The sequence below is a fragment of the Taudactylus pleione genome, unplaced genomic scaffold (assembly GCF_031769625.1).
Source record: "Taudactylus pleione unplaced genomic scaffold, aTauple2 ptg000230l, whole genome shotgun sequence".
Classification (NCBI taxonomy): Eukaryota; Metazoa; Chordata; class Amphibia; order Anura; family Myobatrachidae; genus Taudactylus; species Taudactylus pleione.
Window position 1 is genome coordinate 9291220 of NW_028284632.1, and position 26882 is coordinate 9318101.

At 43.8% G+C, this 26882-nt stretch overlaps 1 protein-coding gene across 2 annotated transcripts in view; it reads left to right on the forward strand.

The window, feature by feature from the left end:
* The window catches only part of RABGAP1L (RAB GTPase activating protein 1 like), a 427010-nt gene that overhangs the window by 375022 nt on the left and 25106 nt on the right, over positions 1-26882 (forward strand). For both annotated transcript variants that reach the window (XM_088479336.1, XM_088479337.1), the window contains exon 20: positions 26681-26773. In XM_088479336.1, coding sequence (XP_088335462.1) covers positions 26681-26773 — 93 coding nt within the window. The remainder of the gene's footprint in view (positions 1-26680; positions 26774-26882) is intronic.

The following is a 26882-nucleotide window of genomic DNA, read 5'->3' on the forward strand; positions in this document are numbered from 1 at the left end:
TTAGCACTAACTGCAGCCTAACCCTAACATTAGCACTAACTGCAGACTCACCCTAACATTAGCACTAACTGCAGCCTCACCCTAACATTAGCCCTAACTGCAGACTTACCCTAACATTATCACTAACTGCAGCCTAACATTAGCACTAACTGCAGACTCACCCTAACATTAGCACTAACTGCAGCCTAACATTAGCACTAACTGCAGCCTCACCCTAACATTAGCACTAACTGCAGCCTCACCCTAACATTAGCACTAACTGCAGCCTCACCCTAACATTAGCCCTAACTGCAGCCTAACCCTAACATTAAGCCTAACTGCAGCCTAACCCTAACATTAAGCCTAACCCTAACATTAGAACTAACTGCAGCCTAACCCTAACATTAGCACTAACTGCAGACTCACCCTAACATTAGCACTAACTGCAGCCTCACCCTAACATTAAGCCTAACTGCAGCCTAACCCTAACATTAAGCCTAACTGCAGCCTCACCCTAACATTAAGCCTAACCCTAACATTAGCACTAACTGCAGCCTAACCCTAACATTAGCACTAACTGCAGACTCACCCTAACATTAAGCCTAACTGCAGCCTCACCCTAACATTAAGCCTAACTGCAGCCTAACCCTAATATTAGCACTAACTGCAGCCTAACCCTAACATTAAGCCTAACTGCAGCCTAACCCTAACATTAAGCCTAACTGCAACCTAAGCCTAACTGCAGCCTAACCCTAACATTAAGCCTAACTGCAGCCTCACCCTAACATTAGCCCTCACTGCAGCATCACCCTAACATTAGCCCTCACTGCAGCCTCACCCTAACATTAGCCCTCACTGCAGCCTCACCCTAACATTAGCACTAACTGCAGCCTCACCCTAACATTAGCACTAACTGCAGCCTCACCCTAACATTAGCCCTCACTGCAGCATCACCCTAACATTAGCCCTCACTGCAGCCTCACCCTAACATTAGCACTAACTGCAGCCTCACCCTAACATTAGCACTAACTGCAGCCTCACCCTAACATTAGCCCTAACTGCAGCCTCACCCTAACATTAGTACTAACTGCAGACTCACCCTAACATTAGCCCTAACTGCAGCCTCACTTTAATCCTAACTGCAGCCTAACCCTAACATTAGCCCTAACTGCAGCCTCACCCTAACATTAGCCCTAACTGCAGCCTCACTTTAATCCTAACTGCAGCCTAACCCTAACATTAGCCCTAACTGCAGCCTCACCCTAACATTAGTACTAACTGCAGACTCACCCTAACATTAGCCCTAACTGCAGCCTCACTTTAATCCTAACTGAAGCCTAACCCTAAATCTGTAATGTTGACATGTTCACTATTCACATAACAACCAGGTCAACACTCTGAATGACACCATTTAGACCATGTCAACATTCTGAATGTTAACGTAATGACTGCATACCCTTATATCTGCTATTCTGTATTTCCTATTTACCTGGGTAATGAATTCTCCAATCCCCCAACAGTAGACTTGGCCAGCTCCAAGTTGATAATGCAAGCGCTGGGTGCACAGTCTTTTATAGACCACCACACACTTATCATTAACATCCTGTATATACTCTGTTATTACTATCAGTGATTGTGAGGCCTGTTATGTCCTGAGACACTAGTATAATGTAACAGTATAATGGGAGAGAGGACTTAGGGCCTGATTCAGAGCCGCTCGTAAGCGGCCGCTCGTTCGCTCTGAGCGATGTTTGCCCAACTGCGCATGCGTACGGATCATTATACGCATGTGCGAACCAGTCAGTGCGGTCGAAATTCATGTGCTCGCAAAAGAGCGAATGTCTGATAATTTGAGTGACAGAAAGAAGCGTATGTGGGTGGTAACAGGGGAAGGTGCTTGAAAACGGGGAATGGAGATCAGAACGCAGGCGTGCTTAAAGGTCAAAACGGGCGTTTTATGGGTGTGCATAATTAAAACAGCAGCGTCATTGACCACGTCACTGGGTTGTTTTATAGCCAGAACTGCTCGCAAGATTGTGGTAGCAAAAACCAACCACAAGAATAGCGAGCAGTTCATACGCTGGTCGATGTACTCGATTAATCTAATAAATAGCGGACATGACGTAGGATGCGAGCGGCCAGGGGGCGTAGTTTCCAAATAACGACCGCAAGTTTTGTTCGCTCGTTCAGACCTAGAGGCGTGAACGGACCGCAAAGAGCGAACGGTTCATTTGAATAGCCACTCCTATTTTCTGGACGAGCGAGCGCTAATTGCGTCCGGCTCTGAATCAGGCCCTTAGTACGTCTGGTTGTTCAGTTTCCAGGCCTGACAAAATGTATGTAATAATGGTAATCATTGTCCCTTATTGCAGCCATACTAAATCGGTTCCAATCCTGTAGGATCATATCTTTAACAGTAGTGTTTCCCAACTCCAGTTTAGACATCTAGGAACCTCTAACAGTGCATGTTTTCCAGATGTCCTAGTTGGCTCACAGAGGTGTGTTCATTATCTGGCTGACACCATAAAAAAAATAAAACACTGGGGATGCAAATTTATTTCAATTGGGATACTGAGGAACGTGCACTGCCAGATGTACCCAGGGACGGGTGATGGGAAACACTGTTTTACAGCATGTAGATCCACCACAATCTCACCATTGTGGACAGAAAAGTAGATATGTTACGTATCCTTTTTAAGTGAGTTCTACTATATGCAAGAGACGTCTTTTAAGACGCAGCCTTCATGGTGGATTCTCGTGCTCGGCATGGGCATTGGGCAACAGAATTGTAGTCCAATTTGGTCACCACATAGGTGGCTAAATTTTGATTGCTCGGGTTTAGCAGTTGGATTAGTTCAGGTGTCCAAGTAGCCTGTACATGGGGTCCGGAGGTGGCACCGCAGCTGGCTGATGGGGACTGTCTGCATTTATCATCCATCCACATTTACAAATGTGCCCAATTATAATCTTGACAATTTTTTGGTGGAATCACTGTTGGGCATCCGGGTTGTTTTCAGGCCACACATGTTGCAGTAATTGGCCAATTGCTCAGTATCGGCTGTGAATATAGATTTTATTTTATACGCATCCTTTTTACTCTTGAACAGGCTTTCCAGTAGAATGATTTGCAGCTGGCTGCACTGGAACTGTTCATATCGTGGTTGGTAATAGAAAATAGGGAGCGATGGCAAGAACAGTCATTTATAATCTGTAAATAGTGTAGAGACACAAAGTGCACAATTTGTATAGACACTTTGTCCATTTGTAGGGTTTAGGGATGTGTGTTGCTGGTGAAAACTGAAAAGATCTTTCTACAGGTGCCCATCCACTAGGCGATTAAACTAGCGATGGAACGATAACAACGGTCGTTATCGCTCCATCGCTTGGTAATTGCCCGCAAATCGGGCAGTAAAAGGTTAAAAACGACCAGCGATGCGCGCACCCACTGGTCGCTTTTAACATCAATCATCGCCCGAACATGACGGTTAACCTGACGACCGCCGTCAGGTTGCCATGTTCGGGGATGATTGATCTGCATACACTGAACGTCTAACCGTTCAGTGTGTGCAGTTCACCCCGCAGGAGACGACGGCATCGTAATCGTGCCGTCGTCCCCTGCATCGTTAAGTGGATGGGCAGCATTACTGTGACCTCTCCTTAATTTCAACTTTTTATGTTTGTTGTAACTTAACGCTCATCACAGATTCGATGAATGTAATAAGTCGGTACATTGTCGCATTTGTTCATTTTGCATTGTTATTTACTTTCCTTTGTAGACTGTGACTGGGTGGAGTAAAAGTCTTGTCTGAAAATACTGGCTTGATGCCTTTTCTTTGCTCTCTCTCCAAATCAAGTGAAAAAGCCTCTGCGTCCTCTAGCTTTTCTGAAATTCATCCTAACTATGGAATCTCTTTTAGCTGAAGCTGAAATACAGAGTTGTCCTCTTACTCTAATGCTGCAGTTGCGCCAAACAGCCCTACTCAGCGCACCAGGTCACGTTGACTCTACTTTCGCCGTCCTTTTTGGCCGAAAATGCGTCTTTTAGTCGCAAACGGATGACACAAACTGCTTCACAAGACTGCATAGATTAGTTTGATGTGTGACACTTGTATATCTGTGTGCGACACAGGGACGTATTCAATTAGTTTTGCACCCGCTGAAAAGAATAGCCCGCTGACTTTTCGCCGACATCGCATGTTTTGGACGCGGAAACTTATCGTGTGCGTCCCCGCTATTCGCCGTATTCAATTCCAAACCACGCGAAAATGGCAAGCGGCAAATTCAGAACAGGCGAAAAGTGCTTTCAGAATTGGGAAAATGAGCCTGAACCCCCAAAGAAAGATGCAGTAACATTGGGGGTCAATGTAGATGTGTCCGAATAGCCCTAATAAAACATTTTGGGGCACTTAAGTTGTGTCAATAGCTTCTTATTAGAGTCTTTGCACAAGTGGTGAAGAATGGCATTAAGCAGTATTTTGGGAGGAAAATAAGTAGTCCTGTCAAATTTGGGGTACTTGAATATAGGTCCTAGCTTATTTTATGTCTCTAAAGTGACGTTTTAAAAAAATATGAAAAATGCACCTGTTGTAATCATAAAAACACCTGCCCCATCCTTGTAGGCCCCCAAGAAGTCTATTTCACTAGTTTCTATGCTTGTCCCCCCAATAAAAGTACTTTTTTTTGGGTGTTAAGTTTTTCCCTGGGATTTTTTGACGCAGTTGTCCTTTGGGGGCTGTTCCAAGGGTTCTGAGTGGTTCCCCACCTTTGCACCCCAAAATAAAAATGTTGTACTTCTTTTCTCGAACTATTCAGAGGCGAATCTATTTCGCTTATTACATTGTATTGACTTTCCGCCTAGGCGAAAACCGTCTGGAATTGAATACGGAGATATGTTCCAACCAGGCAAAAAGCCGCAATCGGCGATACGTTTTCGCGGAAAACGGCTTTTCGCTTCTAATTGAATACGGTCCTTAGTCTGAAACTGTATACAATGCAGCATATCCGGTTTTTCTATACGCCAAGCTCTGTTGTGTCTCACATACAGACCCAGTCACGTGCAGATATACAAGTGTCACATATCAAATGAATCAGTGCAGTCTTGTGAAGTGGTTTGATGCATCTGTTTGTGACTAAGACATTGTCGGGCAATAATGACGCTCAGCGCAAGCGAAGTAGCGCGAGACCTGGTGGCTCACTCACGACGGGTGTCTTGCGCCTTGTGACGTTTTGAGGCCAGGTGTATGAGGACACATCTGTGCGTAGAAGATCTTTTTGCATCACAAAATCTAGTCTACTGTATGCATTCGAGCACACTCTACAAGGCGGATTGCAGCGTATAGTTAATTTTCATTGATTAAATCCCAATTTCCTTAGCTACTCCTTTCACAAGGGGGGGAAATTTCGCACCCCAGCAGCTAGCACCATCTTCAAGAGCTAATCTACACACTTTTATGTACAAATGGCCAAAGAAATGTTCTCACATTTTGTGTTGCAGATTTGCAAATTATGTCCCATGCCAATAGAAATATACAGCAATAACAAAAAAAATGCAACATGTTGCTATTAACTGGCACAATTCACCAAATAATATGGAAGTCATCTCCTTATCTTTGTTAATATTTAATACTTTCCTGGAGTTTCAAGGTTAGAATTAACCACAGAAGCGTTATTCATTTCAGACGTGTCCCTGTAGTTGCTTACAAAGCCACAATATTGTCTTCTGTGAGCTGTGGCTTTAAGGAAATGGTGATCAGTATCTGTACGTGCTGCTGTGCCTGCACCCTCCCCCAGCCCTGGTCACAGAATGCCATATTTCTATCATTAACCCAGCAGAATGCTTATAATATGCGGCGTGTCCTGCTTGTGTGCGAAGACCCTGTCCCCAGCCTATTGTTGCTGGCCGTTGGACTGAGAGGCCGGGGGGAATTGTGGGGAGGCATCATCCCCTGCAACAGGTGTCCCCTTCCCATCTGCATACCCAGGCGCTGCGAGAGGCTTGTGCTGGGAAGATCTTTGTGAGAGCGCAGTGGAAAAAGGGATATTTAACAGGCTCTGCTGGCAAAGTGACAGCACCAAACGTCTTGTGGGAGGGAGCAGCCTCTCCCAATGAGATAAGGACAGCAGACAGGTGCTTACAGCTTTCGTTATATCCTGGTTATACCACCAGACCTCAGCCTCTTTCTCTCTGCATGTATATAAATCAATAATCTGAAGGGGCATTCGCGTTACATCCTGCAGGGCGAGACGGCAGTTCTGGCTGAAGACCCCAGTGCACAATGAGTTAATGGTTCTAATCTCAAGGATGGCATCAGATATTTAATTTTCAGCCTATTAAATGCCTCTGTGTTATCAGGATGGCAGCAGCATATCTCCTTGTCCTCCGCCTGCACAGAGTATGCAGATTGCCTCTGATGCTGTTGCTGTGTACATTAGCCCTAGCTGCTAGTTTAGCAGCCTGTTGAAATGTAAACGGTCACCACCATGAAACAGCCAATATTGGACCTGGGCTTCAGGAAGGAGACTGTGAGGAAACAGGGGAAGGTGAACGTGGGGGGGAGGAGTGAAAGCGTCATCCTGTTTGTGCTGCAAACTAACGAGCAAAGAGTTTTTTCGGATCACAAGCTTCACGGCCAATGGAAACCGCCTCTTAAATATTTCTGAAATCCACCTCTGCTTCTGGTTTGAGAAAAAATGTCAAGATCTAGATAACTGAACTTCTCCGGCGCTAAGCAATTACTTTTCTTCTACACCTGCTGCGATAGTTCTTCTTTTTTATATATATATATATATATATATATAATTGCATTTTTGGCACATTTTATCTCTATAATGTGCACACCCCCTGGTGCACTAGCTGAAAAGTCCCCGGAAAGCGTCCTGCAGACTATGATCATCTCAGATGTCATATGACAATGACACACTGAGTTTCTGCTATTTTATTTATATTTATTGAGATATTTTTAGTAACTTGATCAAGTTTTACAGAGGTGATCCAGTCTGTGGTTTTTGTTTCTTCCTTACAATGTTTTCATACTGTACAAGGAACAAGCTGATGTTACAGACCTAGGCTGTCCAGGCATATTTAGAATATTTTCGCAGCTCGAAGCTCCCTCCTTCAGATATACTGCCGGGTACTCATGCTTTCTTATTGATGTGTGTTTGCGAACAGTAACAATCCTGCTAAGTCAACCTGTGAACTGTCAGACACTTTCAGCAGAAACCCGCTGTGGACAGACTTCCATCTAGAGACCGAACTCTGACCTTTTACATACACTGTGTCTGATCCTGAGACTTGTAGACTTCTGACATGTTTCTGACATTAAAACAGTCAGAGAATTCGGTGATCTGAGGGTAATACCTATTCAGTGAATAGGATCCAGGTAACCATAAGTTCCTCCCAGGAACTCATCTGAATATCCTACAACAGTGACACCAAACTTGCTAAAAGTTGTATCTTGGTGGGCTCCTCCCCCTACATTCAGGACCTATAAAGTCAGGGGTGTTCACATGTGACCCTCAGGTTGGAATAAGTTGGATCTACTCACAAGTGACATACGACCCACCACCAGCTGCACCTGCCAAGATGATGGAAGAAATCTCAATCTCCATGGCCTATGATGCCCACATCTTCAGCCAGCTCACCGATGAGGACATTGTGGCCAAACTAGTAGAGATCAGCAAGCCTAAACCTGTGGTAAGTGGGACTGTCCCATTCCATGGCAGTCTAAGGACTGTACTGTACCTGCACAGCACTAGCAGAAGTATAGTGTTTATGGAGACAGAGTAGATACTGAGTATAGATATTGCATGAATGCATGCTCTGTTTTCTATGTAAATGAAATGTATTTGGGCTACAGCATAATTACACGGTACAGGCTTACGCTGTGTTAATAGTGTAGTACTTTTATTGTATTTGTTATAAATATCTTTTGAGAAACGACTGTTAATGACAGATGTATGTTCCACAGGATTTCAATCTCACAGGCACGTTTTATATTCCATTACCAAAGTGCAGAGTTCTGTGACTTTAACTGGATACAGTATATGGGAGATTGGGGATACAGTAACACAGTTTAAAATATGAATTCGCTATGCAGAGTGCCGGACATATATTGTGTGAAGTGCAATGTGTATGAAGTGCAGTGTGTGTGTATTGGGTGCTATGTGTTTGAACCATGCCAGTTATCTTGTCTATACATATCCTTAGTAACTGCATAAAATCGGGGACATAATTAACTAAAGTTACCATAGTAACACATTCTACCATACAGTTTCACTGCTTTAGGCAAAGGGTCAGAACAGACTTGTATCCAATGGCTTATTAGGCCTGGTAATTCATAGGAGATAAGATAAGTGACTTGTTCTATATGTTTTATTTGGGATCGTTCATGTTACAGCTGGATGGCATATGGAGGACTATTCTACTCAGGGAAGCATAAACACACTAATCTATACAATAATATATTATCTTACCAGAAACGATTATACTGTATGTATTACAATATGGATACACTGACATATTGAGTTTAATGTCCAAAAAAACCTACTGTACTTTGTCAAAGTTTCAGTACAAAGATTTTTTTATGTAAACTTCTATTTTTCCTTTAACATTGAAAAGTTAGGTATTTTTTTATTTTTTGAAACCCGCTTCACATTCCAGTTATGACAATAACCTAACTTTGCATATTTGGTGTTCATTGTATAGACTCGTTTAGGTGTTTTCCTTCTGCATCTGTACCATAGACTGGAAAGGCACCTACAGATGTCTCCTCATACATCTAGCCTCAGTACACCACGCAGCGCGACTTGCCTGGCGTGAGTGAGCTGCCAGATCCCGTGTTACTCTGCTAGCATCGATAATGCGTCTACGTCGCGATGTGACTAGGACGCACCAGCTGACTGCTGATTAATGTGATCTGCGACACTTCTATATCTGTGTGCGACTGAGTCTGTATATGAACCACAACGGAACTTGAAATGAAAAAAAGCTGCTGCCGCTACATTGTAGCCTTTCGTATACAGATTCAGAGACTCAAGCTGGGTACACACTAAACAATGTGTGTACCCAACGATGTCGCCGCCGATCCCAGCGCCGACATATCAGGCGGTCTGTACACACTGGGGGATCTAGTGGCCGATTCCCTGATATGCCGCCCCCCCACATAGCGCTGAATGGGATAGTCAGCCACATCATCTGATTTTCCAAGCTGCACATAAAATCACGCGATGAGGCCGATGACGCCATGGGAGCGCGCACTATACGATGCACTGCATACACAATACATCTTTTTGAAGATTTGTTGTTCAGATGTGTCGTAATCGGCCAAATCGTTAAAGGTAATGTGTAATGTGTATTGTGTAATGTGTAATGTGTATTGTGTAATGTGTATTGTGTAATGTGTAGGGCCTATCAGTCACACACAGATATACAAGTGTTGCTTATCAGATTACTCAGCAAGTGGGGCTGCTTTCTACACAAATAATTGTGTTATTTTTTTTTTTCCTCAAAGTTTCTTTCCATGTTATTGTATATAATGTGATGTATTTGGAAAAAGAAACAGTTGGATTTCATCTACCTACCTAGAACACCACATACTTTGCACAATGTTGATAAGTAAATAGACTCCTGTAATTTTACGTTTTATTGCTTATGTTACCCGCATGGTTTCATCAATATGTCCTGTAATTCAGTTTGATTGATCTCATTGCACTTATCAGCGGGGAAATATAGTTAACTTTTAGGGGTATATTTGCTAAAGTGAGAGTTTTTAGAAGTGGAGATGTTGCCCGTTGCAACCAATCAGATTCTACTTAACATTTAACTAGCACCTTCTAGAAGATAATCGCTAGAACCTGATTGGTTGCTATGGCCAACATCTCCACTTCTAAAAACTCTCACTTTAGTAAATTTACTGTGTAGAGTTGAGATTAATTTTACAATTGCGCAGCAAAACCTATATTTATGCAATAAGAGGTTTATCTCTCTAGACAACTTCCAGCTGTTGTGTGACAGGACTACAAGTCAGATGATTGGGCAGCATGGATGGTGTAATGGTTAGCTTTACTGAGGCCTTGGGTTCCACTCCCACCAAGGCCCTAAAGCTGGGTACACAATAAACGAGGTGTGTACCCAGCGATGCCGCCGCCGGTCCCAGGGCCAACATATCGGGCAGTCCGTACACACTGGGAGATCTGGTGCCCGACCACCCGATATGCCCGACCACATAGCACTGCATGGGATCGTCAGCTGCACCGCCTGATCTTACATGCTGCACATCAGATCAGGCGCTGCAGCTGATGAGCGTACTACACGATGTAGTGCATACACACTGCACATTTTTAATGATTTGTCGTTCCGATGTGTCGGAATCGACCAAATCGTTGAAGATATCGTGTAGTGTGTAGGGTCCTTAACTGTGTGCAGGGGCACCAAGGGGTGAGGGTACCAATGGCATGTCCCCCCCCCGTGCTCGTATTGGTTCCTCGGGGTACTCCGGTTTCCCCTCCCACAATCCAAAAACATACTGGTAGGTTAATTGGCTCCTGACAGCATTAATCCTGGTTTATATGCATGTTTACATGTGCTAGGGACTATAGATAGTAAGACAGGGACTGATGTTAATGACCATATATTTAATGTAAAGCAATGCAGAATATGTGCGCGCTAAATAAATAACTGTTAATAAATAAATAATGATTGACTGCTAACACATCCTTAGTGTGTAACTTCAAATCACTGATAATGAGGATTTCTGTTCCTTTTGTGTATCCACCATGGAGAGGGACGGGTGCTCTCAGTTGACAGTATAATGGGGAATATGTTAGTATGCTCAGTTGATTTGACATGTAATAACTTTATCTATTACACTGTTCTTCTGGTACTCAGCAAAGCAAGTCACACACAGTTTAAAACAGGCTCTGTAATCCAGAGCAACCAATCCGATGCTTGGCTTCATATCCAGTCCTAATGTTCTCCAACATTTTCTATAAGTACTTTTTCAGCATTAAATGGTTAATAGTAAAAAGATCTGACACTTGCTTAAAGAAAATCTGTAAAGCTGGGTACACACTGGGAGGTATATTTGCCAATACTGTATATCATGTGCCCGTCGGCCAGTGTGTACCAACATATCGCACAGTTGACGGCAGATATATCTGCAGCTATATTGTCCATCGTGCTGTGTGTACGGGTGGACAGCCAACCGGCCGTACACTAGCAACAGAGGCCGCGTGGGAGGGGGACGGGACCCGTGGCCAGATGATAGATAATGGTTGGTCAGTGTGTATGAACAACCAACATCTGCAGATCACTCGATTTGTTAGGTGTGTATCCAGCTTAAGCCAGTTTAAGCAATAAGTGTCACACAGCTTGCTCTTTGGATGGCATCAGGGAAGCCACAGCTGACTATCTGTGCTGTAATGCTGCCACAATGATGTGCTCACTGCATCCATGTAGCCTGGAAAGTTTCCCGAGCAAGATCCTTGGAAGCAATAAAGACTCAGAGTGGTCTTTATTGCTTCCAGTCCTACCAGTATGACCACCTCTTACATTCAGTTATTATTGTTTACTACAGATAAACCTCTCTCTGCTGGACCTGAAACTCACTTTTGTTGCCTCTGAAACTGTATGTAAATAAGCCCCTAGTGGGGCAGACTAAGGGAATGTGACAGGAGTATGTTAGGTGTGTTCTTATTTTCCTTTATTATACAATGAGTTCAGCAAATTGTCTTCATTTCTTAGCTGATGTTCTATAGCCTGTAGTGATGAGGAAAGTCGCTCAGCCGGTGTTAAAAGCAGGATGTACAGGTATTCCTAATGCAGTGTCACATAGCAGACAGGTCTAACTGAACATGGGTACGCTGGTGAGCTGAAATGACCACTAAATGTAAAATAGGTGTGGCTTTGTTAATAGGCTAACACTTATACTGTGTGTAAATATTTGTGTGTGTGTATATATATATATATATATATATATATATATATACACACACACACACACACAACTATTTACACACAGTGTAAGTGTTATACTAGCTATATATATTGCTGAGTATTTATATTTTTTAGATTAGACTGTGGGAAAGCACAGTCTCCATATCACTCTAGATTTCCTGTCCATAATCAGTATTGATAGAATCAGCAGCAGTTGGCCAAGTCTAAAATGGATGACTGTAAAGATCATTGTCTTGCAGGGAAGTGGATACAGAGGTTACATATAACATTATACCATTATGGGGGCTATTTACTAAGCAGTGTTAGGAGACAGAGTGAAAAGTGATAAGAAAGTGATAAGGTGCCAGACAATCAGCTCCCAACTGTCATTTTTCAAACACAGCCTGTGAGATGACAGTTGGGAGCTGATTGGCTGGCACCTTATCACTTTCTTATCACTTTTCACTCTGTCTCCTAACACTGCTTAGTAAATAGCCCCCTATGTATTAGTGAATGTCACAAGATGCTTTGCCTGTACACAAGTCTGATTTGGATGGCTAATTTGGTAAGTTTTAGACCTTATTGGCTGGAAAATGTGGTATGACCACACTAATTTAACACGTCACAGGGCAGTGAACATCTATAACTGGCTTTTACGATAGCAGTAGCTCTTGGATAACTTAACAATACCCTGAAAAACTCTGGTAGAATTTCCACTGATGCAAGAAGTCCAATTTAAAATACCATCTTGGGTGTACATGTACTATTGGCCCGCTCATTGCAGTAACTCATTGCTTGCAATGCCTGGGTAGAGGCAGCAAAAGTGTGTAAGCAACAGGGGTCCCAGGGCTAAAATAGCCGGAGGTAAGAGTAAAAGCAGTGGAACTTCAGTTTACCGTTCTAAGGGCCTGATTCATACACAAATGCAATCGCAACTGCGGCCTTGCACGGAACGCAGCTGCAAAAATATGCTAATGACTTACTCGACGCCCACTGAACGCATCTCACATCTGTCACTCAGGCGCAAAGCTGGAAACATTGAACACGGATCAGGCGCCCATCAGCCCTCTGAGTTCTAGCCTAAGCTCTAAGCTGTCACAGCCATAGCGGGTCTCAGATACACAGAGGGCTCTCCTGCTGTGAGCAAGAACGCCTGCGTTTATGTATCCACCGCCCATTACCTCCCCCAAACGCTGACTACCAGTCACTCACTTTGCGAGTGATTCCTCTGTGTGAGTGTAACCGCAAATTAATTGCTGCGCGTACGCAGTACAGATTACATGCATGCAAAATGGGTAACAGTCGCTGAATCTGCGTAAATAACGGCATTATATACATCTCTGTGTCAGGCCCTAAGACTCATCCCCACCAATACTGCTCATCTAGCTCCCAACAGCAAGGTATTTCCACTAACCAATACTCAGGTCAGGAGATCATTGCTCTCTGCTTATAACAATATAAACTACAAGAGATAATAACTATACGGATGCTACTCGTGTTTGGATTATAAGGACATAACCTTCAAATTAATATCACATCACTAAGCATTATGTAAGGGAATGTCTGCTTCTATTCATCTAGTGTCTTTGTGAAAGTAATATAGAACAAAAATGGTACTTGTAACAAAGCATATGTACATTAATATCTTTGTTCAGGAAGCAAACTATTATAATTACTGGGTAGTCTGCAATTAGGTGCAAATAAATCAACACCTACTGTGACTTGCTATGTTACTAGGAATCACAGGAAATTGGTCCGTCGGGGATATTGCGTACCTGATCTGGCCCCCAACCCCCAAGGGTTTCCTGATATAAAACCACATCAAAGGTGTCATAATTAACGATGTTCGTAATGACATATCATATATATCACGTCAAATGACTGAGGGCCTGATCCACTACGGAACGCAATGCTGCGGTCGCAATGCAAACTCAGCACTACATAAGGATGCCCACTTTTACCATACGCACAATGGAGTACCATCGGACCCATACGCACACTTGCACAAGTCCTGATCTTACTCAGAAATTGCTTGCAGCCACGCACGCTATGAGACCTCAGACTTCGTATGGCTACGCAGTGGATAATTTATGCACGCCTGCGTTCGCCCGACCACCCATACCCCCCCAAACCCCACTCCCCCCCCCCCCCCATCACCTCCAACAAACGGCACTTCCTGTCAATCACTCTGCGATGGGTCTGCATAGCCTCTGCAATCGCAGTACCGATTGCAGTGGCTGGCATGCGCAGAACCAACAATCGGCTGATTACGTGCGTCTTAGCTGTTGCGATCCTTGCTGAATCAGACCCTGAGTGCAGAGAGTATAACAGCACATGCAAGAGCATAAACAGTAAAAGTACAAATTCTCATATTTAAGGTGGCGTGTTGCAAAAGTGATGTAGTCAGGATACCGGCAGGCGCTATCCAGCCTGCCGATATCCCGACAGCCACATCCCGGTGTGGGACTAAATATAGGTGTCGAAATCCTGACGCCTATCATTATCCCCACTACTAAATCCCTTCACCAGGCTTACCGAACGGAGGTAAGCCGGTTGTCTTAGAGTGTAGCTGCGGGGGGTTTGCGTTAAGGACCCCCGGAGGGACTTAGGGTTAGGCACCCCCCGGGAGGGTTAGGGTAGGGAAAGGGGGGGTTAGTGTTAGGCACCCCCCGTGGGGGGTTAGGTTTAGGGTGCGGGGAGGGGGGATAGGTTTAGGCACTAATGGGGAGAGGCACTCCTAAGGAAGGGTTAGGTGGGGGGGAGAGGAGTGGGTTAGACTACTTACCTTATGCAGTCGGGATTCCAACCAGTCGGGCTGCCGCTGTCGGTATTTGATCCGTTGCAAAACATACCTATTAATATTAATACATTTTACCACTTTTTTTTTTTTTCTGTTATATGACGGTAAATGGGCCATCCTGCAATAAGGAAAATGCCAGCTTATGCTAGATACCAGACTAAAGTGACTGTGGTTCAATTAACTGCGATGGATGTGATGTGACGCTCTAGAACAGCCCTTCACGGCCAGCAACATCGCTGCTTTATCCTCACACCCCACAGAGGCTGGCAGGACAAGCAGTGATGTTGTAGGCACCGTAATGTGGAAATATATGCGCAGTCGAACATTGTAGCGAGGTTCAGCAGCACACTGCCCACACCGCTTCAATTAGCACCGCAGGGATGTAGCTCTTGGGTTAAGTGTCCGGAGCTATTCGGTTACTCCTGAGGATGCCAGCAGAAATCTGGGTTAACTAGTGCCTCGGGGCGAGTCACAGGTTAATACCGGGTACACACTAGACGATATGTCGGGCACATCGTCTAGTGTGTATCCTCAATGTCGCTGACGATGCGCGCTTTGAATGCAGCATGTCCCCCACCGTTGCTGCCGGTATCTGCAAGTGTGTACACACTTACCAAAGCCGGCACCCCACCAGGTCCCGTCGTTTACGAGGTTGATAGACACTAGACATTCTGGTCTTAACCGCATCGTGTCCGGCACTTTACCCGGGAGATGCAGCTTACCACGACTAAGCCCCGGGCATTAGTCGTGGTATGGTTCACTTCCCGGGTTAAGTCCTGGGCGCGATGCAGTAAACTGAATAGCTCCGGCACTTAACCTGCTAGCTACACCCCCGCGGTGCTATTTGAATCGTCCTTTAAGTGTCTATGTTATCTGGAAATTCTTCTATGCAGAACACTCTGAAAACTAGAATTGGATAACATGTAAAATATTGCTGCTACCTGTAATAGTGTCACACACATGATCACCAAGCGTCTCGTTCTACAGTCACTGTGAGTGAGGAGGGGTGTACCAGGTGCAGGCTGGAGAAAGACTGGGGTCATTTTTAAATGTATTAGTAGACTTTAAGCATGGTGCTCCGAATCACAGAAGAACCCCTTATCTCAAAAAAATGATTTGGCATGTTTGACAGTAGTACGCCCAAAGCTTTATGTAGCAAGGCCAACTCTTCCCCTTACCTGCAGAAATGTCATCATTTTGTCAAGAAGCTCAATCCCGAGCATGAAAATCTGGTAACGTATGGGAGTAACTGATGATCAGCAATTTGCTCCTTAATGCCAGAAAACAGATGAAAATGGTCGTCAGACAAGATTGTTAAATGTTTGATCTAAACAATTTGTTCAAACAACAGTTTTTGTCCATTTTCCGGCGTTTGGGAGCAAATTGCTGATTGTCATTTGCTTTCATCCCTTACCAGATTTTCATTGCAACCAATCACCTAGTTGGATGGTTGGACAGAAAATCTTTACGTGTGTATGCAGCATAACAACATGGCAGTTCCCATTCTTATTATATTGTCTGCACCTCCTGAAAACGTTCGGTATTTCAACGCCTATCTTAAGCCCCTTGTCGGGCTTTCCCCGTTGGGATTTAGACCAGCGGCATCGCGGCTGCCGGTCTCATAACTACATCCCCTCCCTTCTGTACACATACTGATCTACGTTACCTTCCCAGCCACATTTACACAGGTTCTATTTTATAATATATTTTATTCTTATTGCCAAACCTATGTTAAGAGATAAGTGAATACTGTGATTTGGAACCTCTTCGTACATTGTGTTGTCTCAGTAATAGCAGGAAATCTACATTATGTCAGACATATAACCCATTATGAAAAAAGCTATGACAACTAAATGTGTAGCATCTGACTCTCCTACACGTGACTGGATGCTCACGCTGGTCTAAAAATGTGATGTGTGTTTTCTCTCTTTAGCCCCTGGCGCAAAATACTGGTGTAATAGTCTGTGAATTGTTGAGCCAGGAAGGATTAACCGGTCTTTCCTATATGAGAGAAAAAACAGCGCATGTATTCTGAGTGTAGCACAAGGGTGAAAGCAGCCTGTAAAGCGCGTATTATCTGCACCATCTTCACCGGACAGGTTGTGTGGGTAGAGGCTCCTGTTAGCCAATTCACATAAGCTGGGTTTCTTCATGCAGACACCAGAGTTAGTGTAGAGATCGTGAAACTGGTAGAAGCAGTTGTGTAATTACTGGGAGAACCTGTTGTGGTGTAATTACCCAGTTGTCAAACAAAGCTGGTTATTAAATATTTGGGTGGTGGGAACTGGGAGCTCTGGTTATACCTGTCAGCATATCTTGTTCTCATTAGATGGAGACCATTGAATAATACAGGACTCCCAATAATCTTTATTTATAAAACCCATTACATATTAATCTGTAAACGACACAAAACATATGGTACATAACACTATGGAACTACAAGTTCTAGCATGTGACTTGCACACATATGGCTTTGCTCCACTCTGCAGCAATCCTGCTGATATCCCTTAGCTGCAGACACACTGTGTATAAGCATTACATTTCATATACGTCCTCTGCAACATTGTTCAAGAAATTCTATATATATGTAATGCCTGACTCCAGAATGCAGCCTAATAAGAAGTATTGGTTACTCTGTAATTACATGTGTGCAGGGACTTCCTATAACACAAGAACAATCAGTGAATTCACTTTTAAACTTGCTGGTATAATTATCTTTTTTGCTTATAAACTAATTAGTGAATGCTGCCGAAAACTAATATAGTGAGAGTACAGGGGAGAACACAACACACACTCTCTCTCTCTCTCTCTCTCTCTCTCTCTCTCTCCCTTCTTCTCTTCTGCTGAAAGGAGATTTCAAGTTATATTGTAGCTATTGCGTCAAAAGCATCATTGTTTACTACATGGGTATTCATGTAACCTTTGTATGGCCTCTGCCCGCACACCCTTGCTTGAAAGTCATAACTTATTTATTTTCTGTGGTTCTCAATCCTCAAGTACCCCTAACATGCCATGTTCTCAGTATTTCAGTCTGTGGGATGATAATAGCTCACCTGTTTATAATTGATCTGATGGGAGTACTAGAGGAATGGAGTGGAAAACCAATGCTGTAAACTACACACAGTGCAGGCAATAGTATTGTAGGTAATTAGTTAAGCTGCATACACACACAACGATTTTTTGAACGATTATTGTTAAACGATATCGTTTAACAAAATCGTTCACTTTCTGAGTCGAACGATTATCGTTCATGCGCGTTCACGTTTGTAGTTCAGTCAGACTTGTCAACTCAACGATTTTCATTAAGGGAATATGCAAAAATCGTTTGTAGTTCAAAAAAATCGTTCATTACACTTTTAAAAATCTGAAAGATAATCGTTCATAAAATCGTTGGTAACAAAATCGTTGTGTGTGTATGCAGCTTCATGAGTACCCAGTGCACTAGTGACATTACTGAGGCGTGAGGCACTGACATATACCTAGTAATTGGGTAGTCTGCATTCTCATAAATATTGGTTCCTCCTTCGTTCAGATGTCCTCATCTCTCTGTTAACTTTGTATGTCCCTGTTCTGTACTTTATATATACTTTGTTTTCCCCACTGTCAGGCCCTGCGGAGTATTGTGAAAGTATAAAATTTTGATAACATAGTTGATAATAACTTGCATCATTAATCAGAATAAATGAGAGAGCAGTCTGCCTTATGCTGTGTATTAATATCTGGCTGGACTAATGTAGTCCGTCTTACTGTAGAATGTGTTTGGTGACATAAACACACTAATAGGGTACTTTATGTTCATGGTGGTTGGTGTTCTGGGCGTAATTGTGCTGTAACTCCCAGCAACCAATCAGACATTTGCTTATTTCCTAAACGGCGGTAAAAAAATGACCACTATAGCTTACCAGGGGTTACAGTCACGCACCGCATTAAATAAACCCCACAATGATGAGGGAAATAGTTGAGTTTTAGCTGTTTATGCTGCAGAATGCCAGCTCTCAGTTAAAATCTCGTTATAACATCTCAGTGCCCATGAAATATCTGTACTTTGTATGAGCCTGTGCATGGTATCTGTGTGCATTATATTGTGTTGGGCTACAGGATACCGGGAAACACCTCTGCATGGCCGCTGCCAGTGGTATGTTTGGTATAGGAGGGTCCCAGTTACTGATACGTAATAATTAGGCTGCTGGTGCTGTTATCCAAACAGTGAGAGATAAGGAATGTCACAAAACTAGATTGTGAGCTACAAAAGACTTTGTTATGGACATTTATGGACACAAAATGGCTATAAGCGACACTGTAACACCACCACCTCCAACTTCAGTCATTTGGGCCACATCTGCCACCATGGAATGTGCATGTTCTGGAGCACCGCAGTGCCCGCCTCTTTATATGTATGTAGCAGTCTGTGCAATGAGGAGGATTGTATCTGTGCACAGATCTCGCTTAATGCTGTGTCTGGCAAAATAACCTGCTCACACGCTTACATCAGAGCTTCCTAAAGCATCGCCGTTAAAGTCCAGATTTTAAGGATATCCAAGCGTGAGTCCAGATGGTTTAATCAAATGGACCAAGGTACTAATTAAGTTACCTGTGCTCAAGAATGGATATCCTTAAAACATGGATTGTAATGGCGGAGTTTGGGAACCTCTGCCTTACATTATGATGATCCCAGAATTAAGTGTTCCTGTACCAGATTTATCATTTTCTCCTATTACACGCAGTCTCAGTATATGTAGATGGGTCAGTATAAGGATATTTGCAATGCGATCTGGTCGGCTCATAGAGGTGAAGCAGAGATCATTTGTGCTTCCAATGTTATCACCTGAGGGATAATCTGCCAAAATATACTGTATCTCAGAGGCAGGCGACTTGTCTCACTCCAGGTGCTGAGCAACTACAATCCCCAGACATGGGGCATGCTGCCAGTTGTAGTTCATAGCCAGTTTGCCTGAGTGATCTATACGTCAGACACTAAAGAGACAACATCTGTGTCCCTGTAATTTTAATATTACTAAATGCTATGTGTGACCTTCCTAAGAGGACATTTGCAGAAATCCCTCTGTTGACGATCAAGCCCATGTTACAGGGTTTTACAGGCACAAAGAAAGATCAGCCCACAGATTTGGATCAGGGTTTTCCTAGAGATTATGTTCAGCCGAGATTTTCTTGGTGATTAAATGAGAAGTTGACTTCTATTTTCACATAATTCTCTCTCATACCTTTGATTTCATCCAGCAAGCAGGCGGTTTAGCAGAGATCTGCGCGGTTCTGTTGCTAGGGAGCTGCAGAAACACAAATCCTCCCTAAAGCCCTTTCTAGAATGACAGTGCTGAAATGGAGCTGTAATTCTTAGGTAAAGGGAAGTACAGTATTATTAGAAACACTGAAATTTTATTTTAGGCGAAGCGCAAAAAGAGCCCTCAGAATGGTGATCCGACGAGCGGATGACTCTGTGTTAGCGATTATATCAACTGCAACAGGACCTGGGGGTCCCCAGACACAGGACCCCCCTCTACATCATTCTACATGATGCTACTCCGGAGCTTGTTTTATTGTTTAACTTACTAGACAGTGACACTAATGGTTATAAAGGCTTCAGTATATTTGAAACCTAAATAATGAAAACTGGTCACAGTGGTGTGGTGTCCTGGTTCTCTCAGTTAGGCCTGCATATATTTGACAGTCCCTTGTTACTTGCAGGTGTTACCGTTCCATATGCTAAATATATAAGGTATTGTAAGCCAATTATCTGGTTCAATGCTCTCACATAGTTGCGTATTGCATCCAGCACAGTCAGCCTCATAATCCGAAGCTGATGGTCAGTGAGCACTACGCCACTTGGCTTCTTGTATCTTACATGTAATCATTCACTCTGCATTTGGCGTACTTGTACTCTGTTACTTGGATCTGTGACTGGCACTGTGTACTTGTACGCTGTTACTTGGATCTGTGACTGGCACTGTGTACTTGTACGCTGTTACTTGGATCTGTGACTGGCGCTGCGTACTTGTACGCTGTTACTTGGATCCGTGACTGGTGCTGCGTACTGTTACTTGGATCTGTTACTTGGATCCGTGACTGGCACTGCGTACTTGTACGCTGTTACTTGGATTCGTGACTGGCGCTGCGTACTTGTACGCTGTTACTTGGGTCCGTGACTGGCGCTGTGTACTTGTACGCTGTTACTTGGATCCGTGACTGGCGCTGCGTACTTGTACGCTGTTACTTGGATCTGTTACTTGGATCCGTGACTGGCGCTGCGTACTTGTACGCTGTTACTTGGATCCGTGACTGGCACTGCGTACTTGTACGCTGTTACTTGGATCCGTGACTGGCGCTGCGTACTTGTACGCTGTTATTTGGATCCATGACTGGCGCTGCGTACTTGTACGCTGTTACTTGGATCCGTGACTGGCGCTGCGTACTTGTACGCTGTTACTTGGATCCGTGACTGGCGCTGCGTACTTGTACGCTGTTACTTGGATCTGTGACTGGCGCTGCGTACTTGTGCGCTGTTACTTGGATCTCTGTAGCCACCGGTGAGCGTCTCGATTAACTTTCCAGGCGGCTGTATGCGTTAGTCGCATAGCAGGTACGTACGGGATCGATGCTGCGATTGCTTAGTGTCCACCTCTAAATCAGGCCCTTTGTGTGCATTTTTAAGTTAAGATTTTCTTATTTGTGCCCAAGACTTTGTTTCTGATGAGGTTTTAACAATTTTATTGATGGGTAATGATGAACTCATTTGTTACACATAAAATATTTAAAATACAGTTAACGTCCTACTTGTATGCCAGTCACACATACTGTTGCTATCGGCGCGCCTCTTCAGATAGTTGCTGCTTTACATATGGTCGCAACTGTGTCATTTTTAAGGCACCTGCGATTTCGGGCTGCAATGCCAGGAAACTGAATGAGCCCCATAATATGTGTGTGATGGGGTCTCTGGCAGCCTGTGATCAAGGAGAACACTGAGCGCAGTTTATTCTCCTTGTGTTGTGAAACATTCTGCGTTATTGTGAGTCTGGATAATGAGTTTTCTCCAACAATGTAGACTGTTAATAATAGGCGGGTTAAGCACAGACCATGCTGTTGTAATACCCACCCTGATCTGGTAGAGCACTTGTCTGTTAGCAGGCTGAGTGAGCTGTACCAGCCCCCATCAGAGGTGGCAGTCATCTGAACAAGGATCCCTTTGTACTTCACTGGAATTTAGGTCACTGCAGCATCATCTAACCGTAAAAAGCTCCATCTAGGTCTAAAGCTACTTAGAGAATCTTGCCAACAGTGCAAAGCTTGGAACATGTCCTCTTAGACCTTGTGGGGTAAATTTAATAAAGTGCGGGTTTTCAGAAGTGGAGATGTTTCCCATAGCAACCAATCAGATTCTACTTATCATTCATCTACCACCTTCTAGAAGATAACGGTTAGAATCTGGTATGGGCTGGGGCGTAGAGGCTGGCCGGGCCCAGGTGAAGGGGACATGGCCTAATTGCGGGTGGCGCGACTACGTCCCCTCAAGTTTTAAAAAAAAAAGATTTTTGCAGGGACACTGTGAGCCCCTCTGCCCGGCACAAAGCTGCAGGGGGGGGGGGGGGGGCCCTGATCCAGCTGAGAGCAGTCTCCCACTACAGTCCAGCACACAGCGTCGTGTGCTGGGCTGCTGTGATTTAAGAGGGAGGGGGTGGCGGCTCCGGGCCCCTCCAGCAGCCCAGGCCTCGGTATTTAGTTCCGACTCCCTACTGCGCTCCTGGCTATGGGCAAAAACTCCTCCTCTTAAACCCGCACTTTAGAAAATATACCCCAGTGGCTGCATTAAGAACAGTGACTTAGTGATTTCTTTATTACACACATACCTAATGGACTTCATAATAGGAAGACTTAGTTATGTAGTAAGCAAAAGAATAAGGTTATTTGGTCATTAATTATCCTGTTAGATGTAAGCTACTTGGAGTGTTTGCCCAATATCATCCTTTTCTGGCAGTGGCTTTCTATTTCCTGTTGCGATCGTGTTTATAGTAATTCATTATATTCTTAAACAGCAAATATCCTTACTTTATATATAGCTATTTATTGACATGAAATCTTTGTAGTGGAGCTTCCCTAGCTTGTAGCATCTGGTAGTGTAGTGGAGGAAGTAGCTCTCTGTGGTCTCACTCACCATCTAGGTAACAGAAGCACTATACATATACAGAATGATTACAGAACGCGTCCAATGATGTCGGCACATCTATAACTGGGATAATAGGAAATTACACATTACCTTTTTTTCACACAAACTTTTATTCTTTGGCCACTGACTGTGTAATGTACTTTTGCTATTTGTGGTGGAGATGGGAGGAAATATGTAGGGCATCCATTGCAGACGTGAGATACTGGGTAGCTACCGGGATAACCTGGTTCCCCAACATACTATTAGTTATATTGTATAAATAAGATGCAAAACTTTGTTCTAGCATTATTGCTTTGACTATGATGTGTCTGATTGGGCTTATCCATAAGAATGTGATTGACCAATGAGTGCGCGTATTGAGGGTTATGCAGATTAGGCCAGAAACATAAACACGCCTCTTTTCAGATGTATCTTCTGCAGCAGGCATAGGGCTGGAGCCAGTGTACACTGATGGTAGTGATAGAGCATACGGATAGGGGTGATGTACAACTCCTTTATAAGGGCGAAAATATGCATCTAGTTCTGCGCACACACTGCAGGAGCAATTATGCTCCACTTGCTTTCATCTCAGCCTCAGCCCCTTAATCTATGCTTGTGGAAGCTGCAGCTGGAAATGTAATTGTTACAGATGTGCTTCTCCACAAGTAGCCATTGCCGGACTTTCATCAAGGCTACATCCAACGTTGCTTATAGTGTCCTAGACACTTAGGATTAGTATATCTGTCACAATGGAGTTGGTATATAGTTGTAGATTAAGCACAAGGCTGCGTGGCGTGATGCATGCTGCAGTGCTGGCACGGCTTACTCCTACAGGTCTTCAGTCTTTTTACCCAAATTAGCATCCATGTCATGTACAGCAGCTGCATGCGGTACCTGGGTACCTGCTGATTGTATGTGAGGGAAGAGGGCCCTGCTCATGAGAGCTTACATTCTAAAGGGGAGGGGCAGACAGACAGGGACGACACAGATGGGGTAGATAGTGAGGGAGGAGCATGGAGCAGTGGGTTAGGATATGTACTGCGGAATGTGTGTGTTATAAGAATTAAGTTATTCGTTCATCTGTCTCTATGACAAAAAATAGATTGTTTGTGTGTTATTTACATGAGAAATGTACTATATAACGTTTTGCACTTTCATTTTTGTCTGTTACATTATAGCATCTAAATACATCCAGCTAAACATGCAGCTGTTATGGGACTGTCCCGCCATCCTAATAGTGACTACTTTAGTACCAGCTGCTGGGTGCTATGCCATGCTCCTGTGCAGGGGTGTCGGGGCATTAAGTGCTCATATTTTCTGCTCCAGACTCATTTATCATCATGGAAGGACAGCAGTAGTAGATGAAGGGTCAAAACACGGCTGAGCTTTTATCTGGCATAAATTACTGTCCATGGGTCACATGAAAACAGAAGCAACAGATTGCCATGGATATAGCATTTATTGACTTTTTCTGCTGACACATTTATTTATGTAATGTGAGGGCAGGTTATTAATCTGACTCCCTGACCTCTCGGATATTGTAGGCTCAGCGAAGCTTTTCTGTCAGTATATTTTATCCTTTCATTAGGGAGGAATTTGCAGGCTGTCACAAGACTGACTCTGCCTGTTAGATAGAGGACCCAGCTTGAGTTTGCCTAAATAAAACTCTGCTTCAGATGTCTATAATGTGCCAGTGTGTGACAAGATTTCAGGATTGGTAGGGAAAGAACAAAGCCCTTTTAATAGTGGCAGAGTTACAATGCTGACAATAAGGTCTGGTCTGTTAAGTGGTCAGTCCATGTCCTACAAGCTGCTTATTTCTGGGTAAGAACAAGATCTACCATTGTGTATTTCTGTCAATGGGAGAATCCGGAATCGTTATGAAACACCGGCGGCTGAATAGGCGCTGGTTCTCATACCGACGCCGGAAGGCTGAAGGGATGACATCCCGACAGCTGCTGGTAAGTACGCTAACCCTCCCTTAGGGGTGCCTAACCCTAGCCTCCCCCCCAGTGGTGCCTAAACCTAAGACCCCCCCCCTTCCAGCATCCTAAACCTAACCCTCCCGGGGTGTGCCTGTCCCTATCCCCCCCTTCCCCTAGCCTAACCCACCCCGGGGGGATGCCTAACCCTAAGTCCCCCACCCAGGGGTGTCTAAACCTAACTCTCCCCCCTCCGCGGCTCCAACCTAGCTATCCCCGGCTTACTTTTTTCAGGATGCCGTCATGGGGCTAAAGGTAGGCGTCGGCATTTCAGTACCAGGTTGGCCTTCCGCCATCAGGATTCTGGCGGCAGCAATTTAACCGCATCCGAGAATACGCAGACACAAAGTTTACACCTGTACATAGCTACTGCATAGGAGCAATGTGCACCTTGGCAAAACCATGCTGCAATGCAGATGGGGCAGAATTACAATGCACAGAGAGGTATATACAGTTTGGAGGGGCTTGTCATAGCATAATTATGCATTTCAGTGTAAAAACAAAGCTGCCCAGTATTTGTTTGCTATATGCAAAAGCAGCCAGTTTTTCCTACATGCAAATATATAAATGTATTTGCTCCCTTTGCAGTGCAAGATGTTTGTTCCAGAAGCAAATAGCTCCTAACTCTGAATCAGACCCTAGGTGAGCAGTACATGGGGTCTCTGTGTTTTACCACCAATGTAGCCTGGGGACCTAGGATCTGTGTGTTAGCAGGAGGTATGCATAGTGACATAGGGATGATAAATAAAGATATATAGGATCCCGTAGGCCCCCTTCTCTGTTAAACCATATCTGCCTACAGTATACTTTACACAATGTAGAGCCGGCACATTACAGGAGGTGCACACAGGGTCTATGCACTATGTACGTTACAGTTTGGCATAGGATTGGTGATTACACAGCTCTGTGTATTTACAGCAACTACACTGTTCTGACATTACCCATTGGATTACTTTTCAAGAAGTATAAATAATCACATTACATCTATGTACTTTACAAGAGCTCTATAAATGGACAGAAAGGCTAACAGGGAAATAATAAGTACACTGGGCTGTGTGTATGTATACATATATATATATATATATATGAGTCATGTACAGGGGCTGGGGTGCTATGTATGGTATAAGAGGTGTAAATGTGGGGGCCATGACCTTACAACAGATACACACATACTTTTACAATGAGCATTTCTGCAATTAGTGGAAACTGTGATAGGAACAACACTCGCTCCCTTCTCACCACAGTTCCTCATCAGTTTAACACGTGGGGACTATAGGTGGAGGAAATGACGTGACTTGTGGTGGGAACCTGGAGGGTCGTGTAGAAGGTGTGAGTCAAAGGAAACCAGTACTACAATGTCTCTGCCATGTTGTGATTGATGGGAGAGGTCACCGGGGTGCAGACTGCTTTATACTGGTATCATCATCTTATCCTCTGGTGTATTTAATGCAGTGACTTATAGGCTGGTGACTACTGTACACTTGGTATTCCTCAGATGACATATATAGAATGTATTTCCTTATAGGAGGCACATGCTTTTTGCAATGACAACAGTGGGAAAAGAGCTATGACTGCAACATGCCTGCAGCATTTGCTGGTTTGTGCAGTTGCTATGGCTTACAGAGCAGGTGTACTGTACTGTATGAACAGGTGGTATTTTGTGCCATCTGGTGGTGAAATGATAAACTTCACCTATGAATATGTGTTTGGCTTGTGCTGTTTTTTTTTTTTTTGCTTGAATCAAGTGTTGAGCATGTATAGTCCATCTAGTGGCCAATTTGTAACATTGCGCATATCCAAGCATGTTTACTAGTGTTTCCTGTACTCTTCAGGTGCCTACAAAGAAGCTGAAGAAATATGAGAGAGAATATCTGGCAATGAAAGAGAGTCAATTGCAGAAGGAAGACCCGATAGAGCGATACAAGGTAAATGAAAAATCGTTATATGGGTTCTGCTTTGTCAATGTGTATTTTGGTCATGGATATTTCTATGTACATCACTATCAGGCCTCACTGAGGCTGCTACAAAACCTAG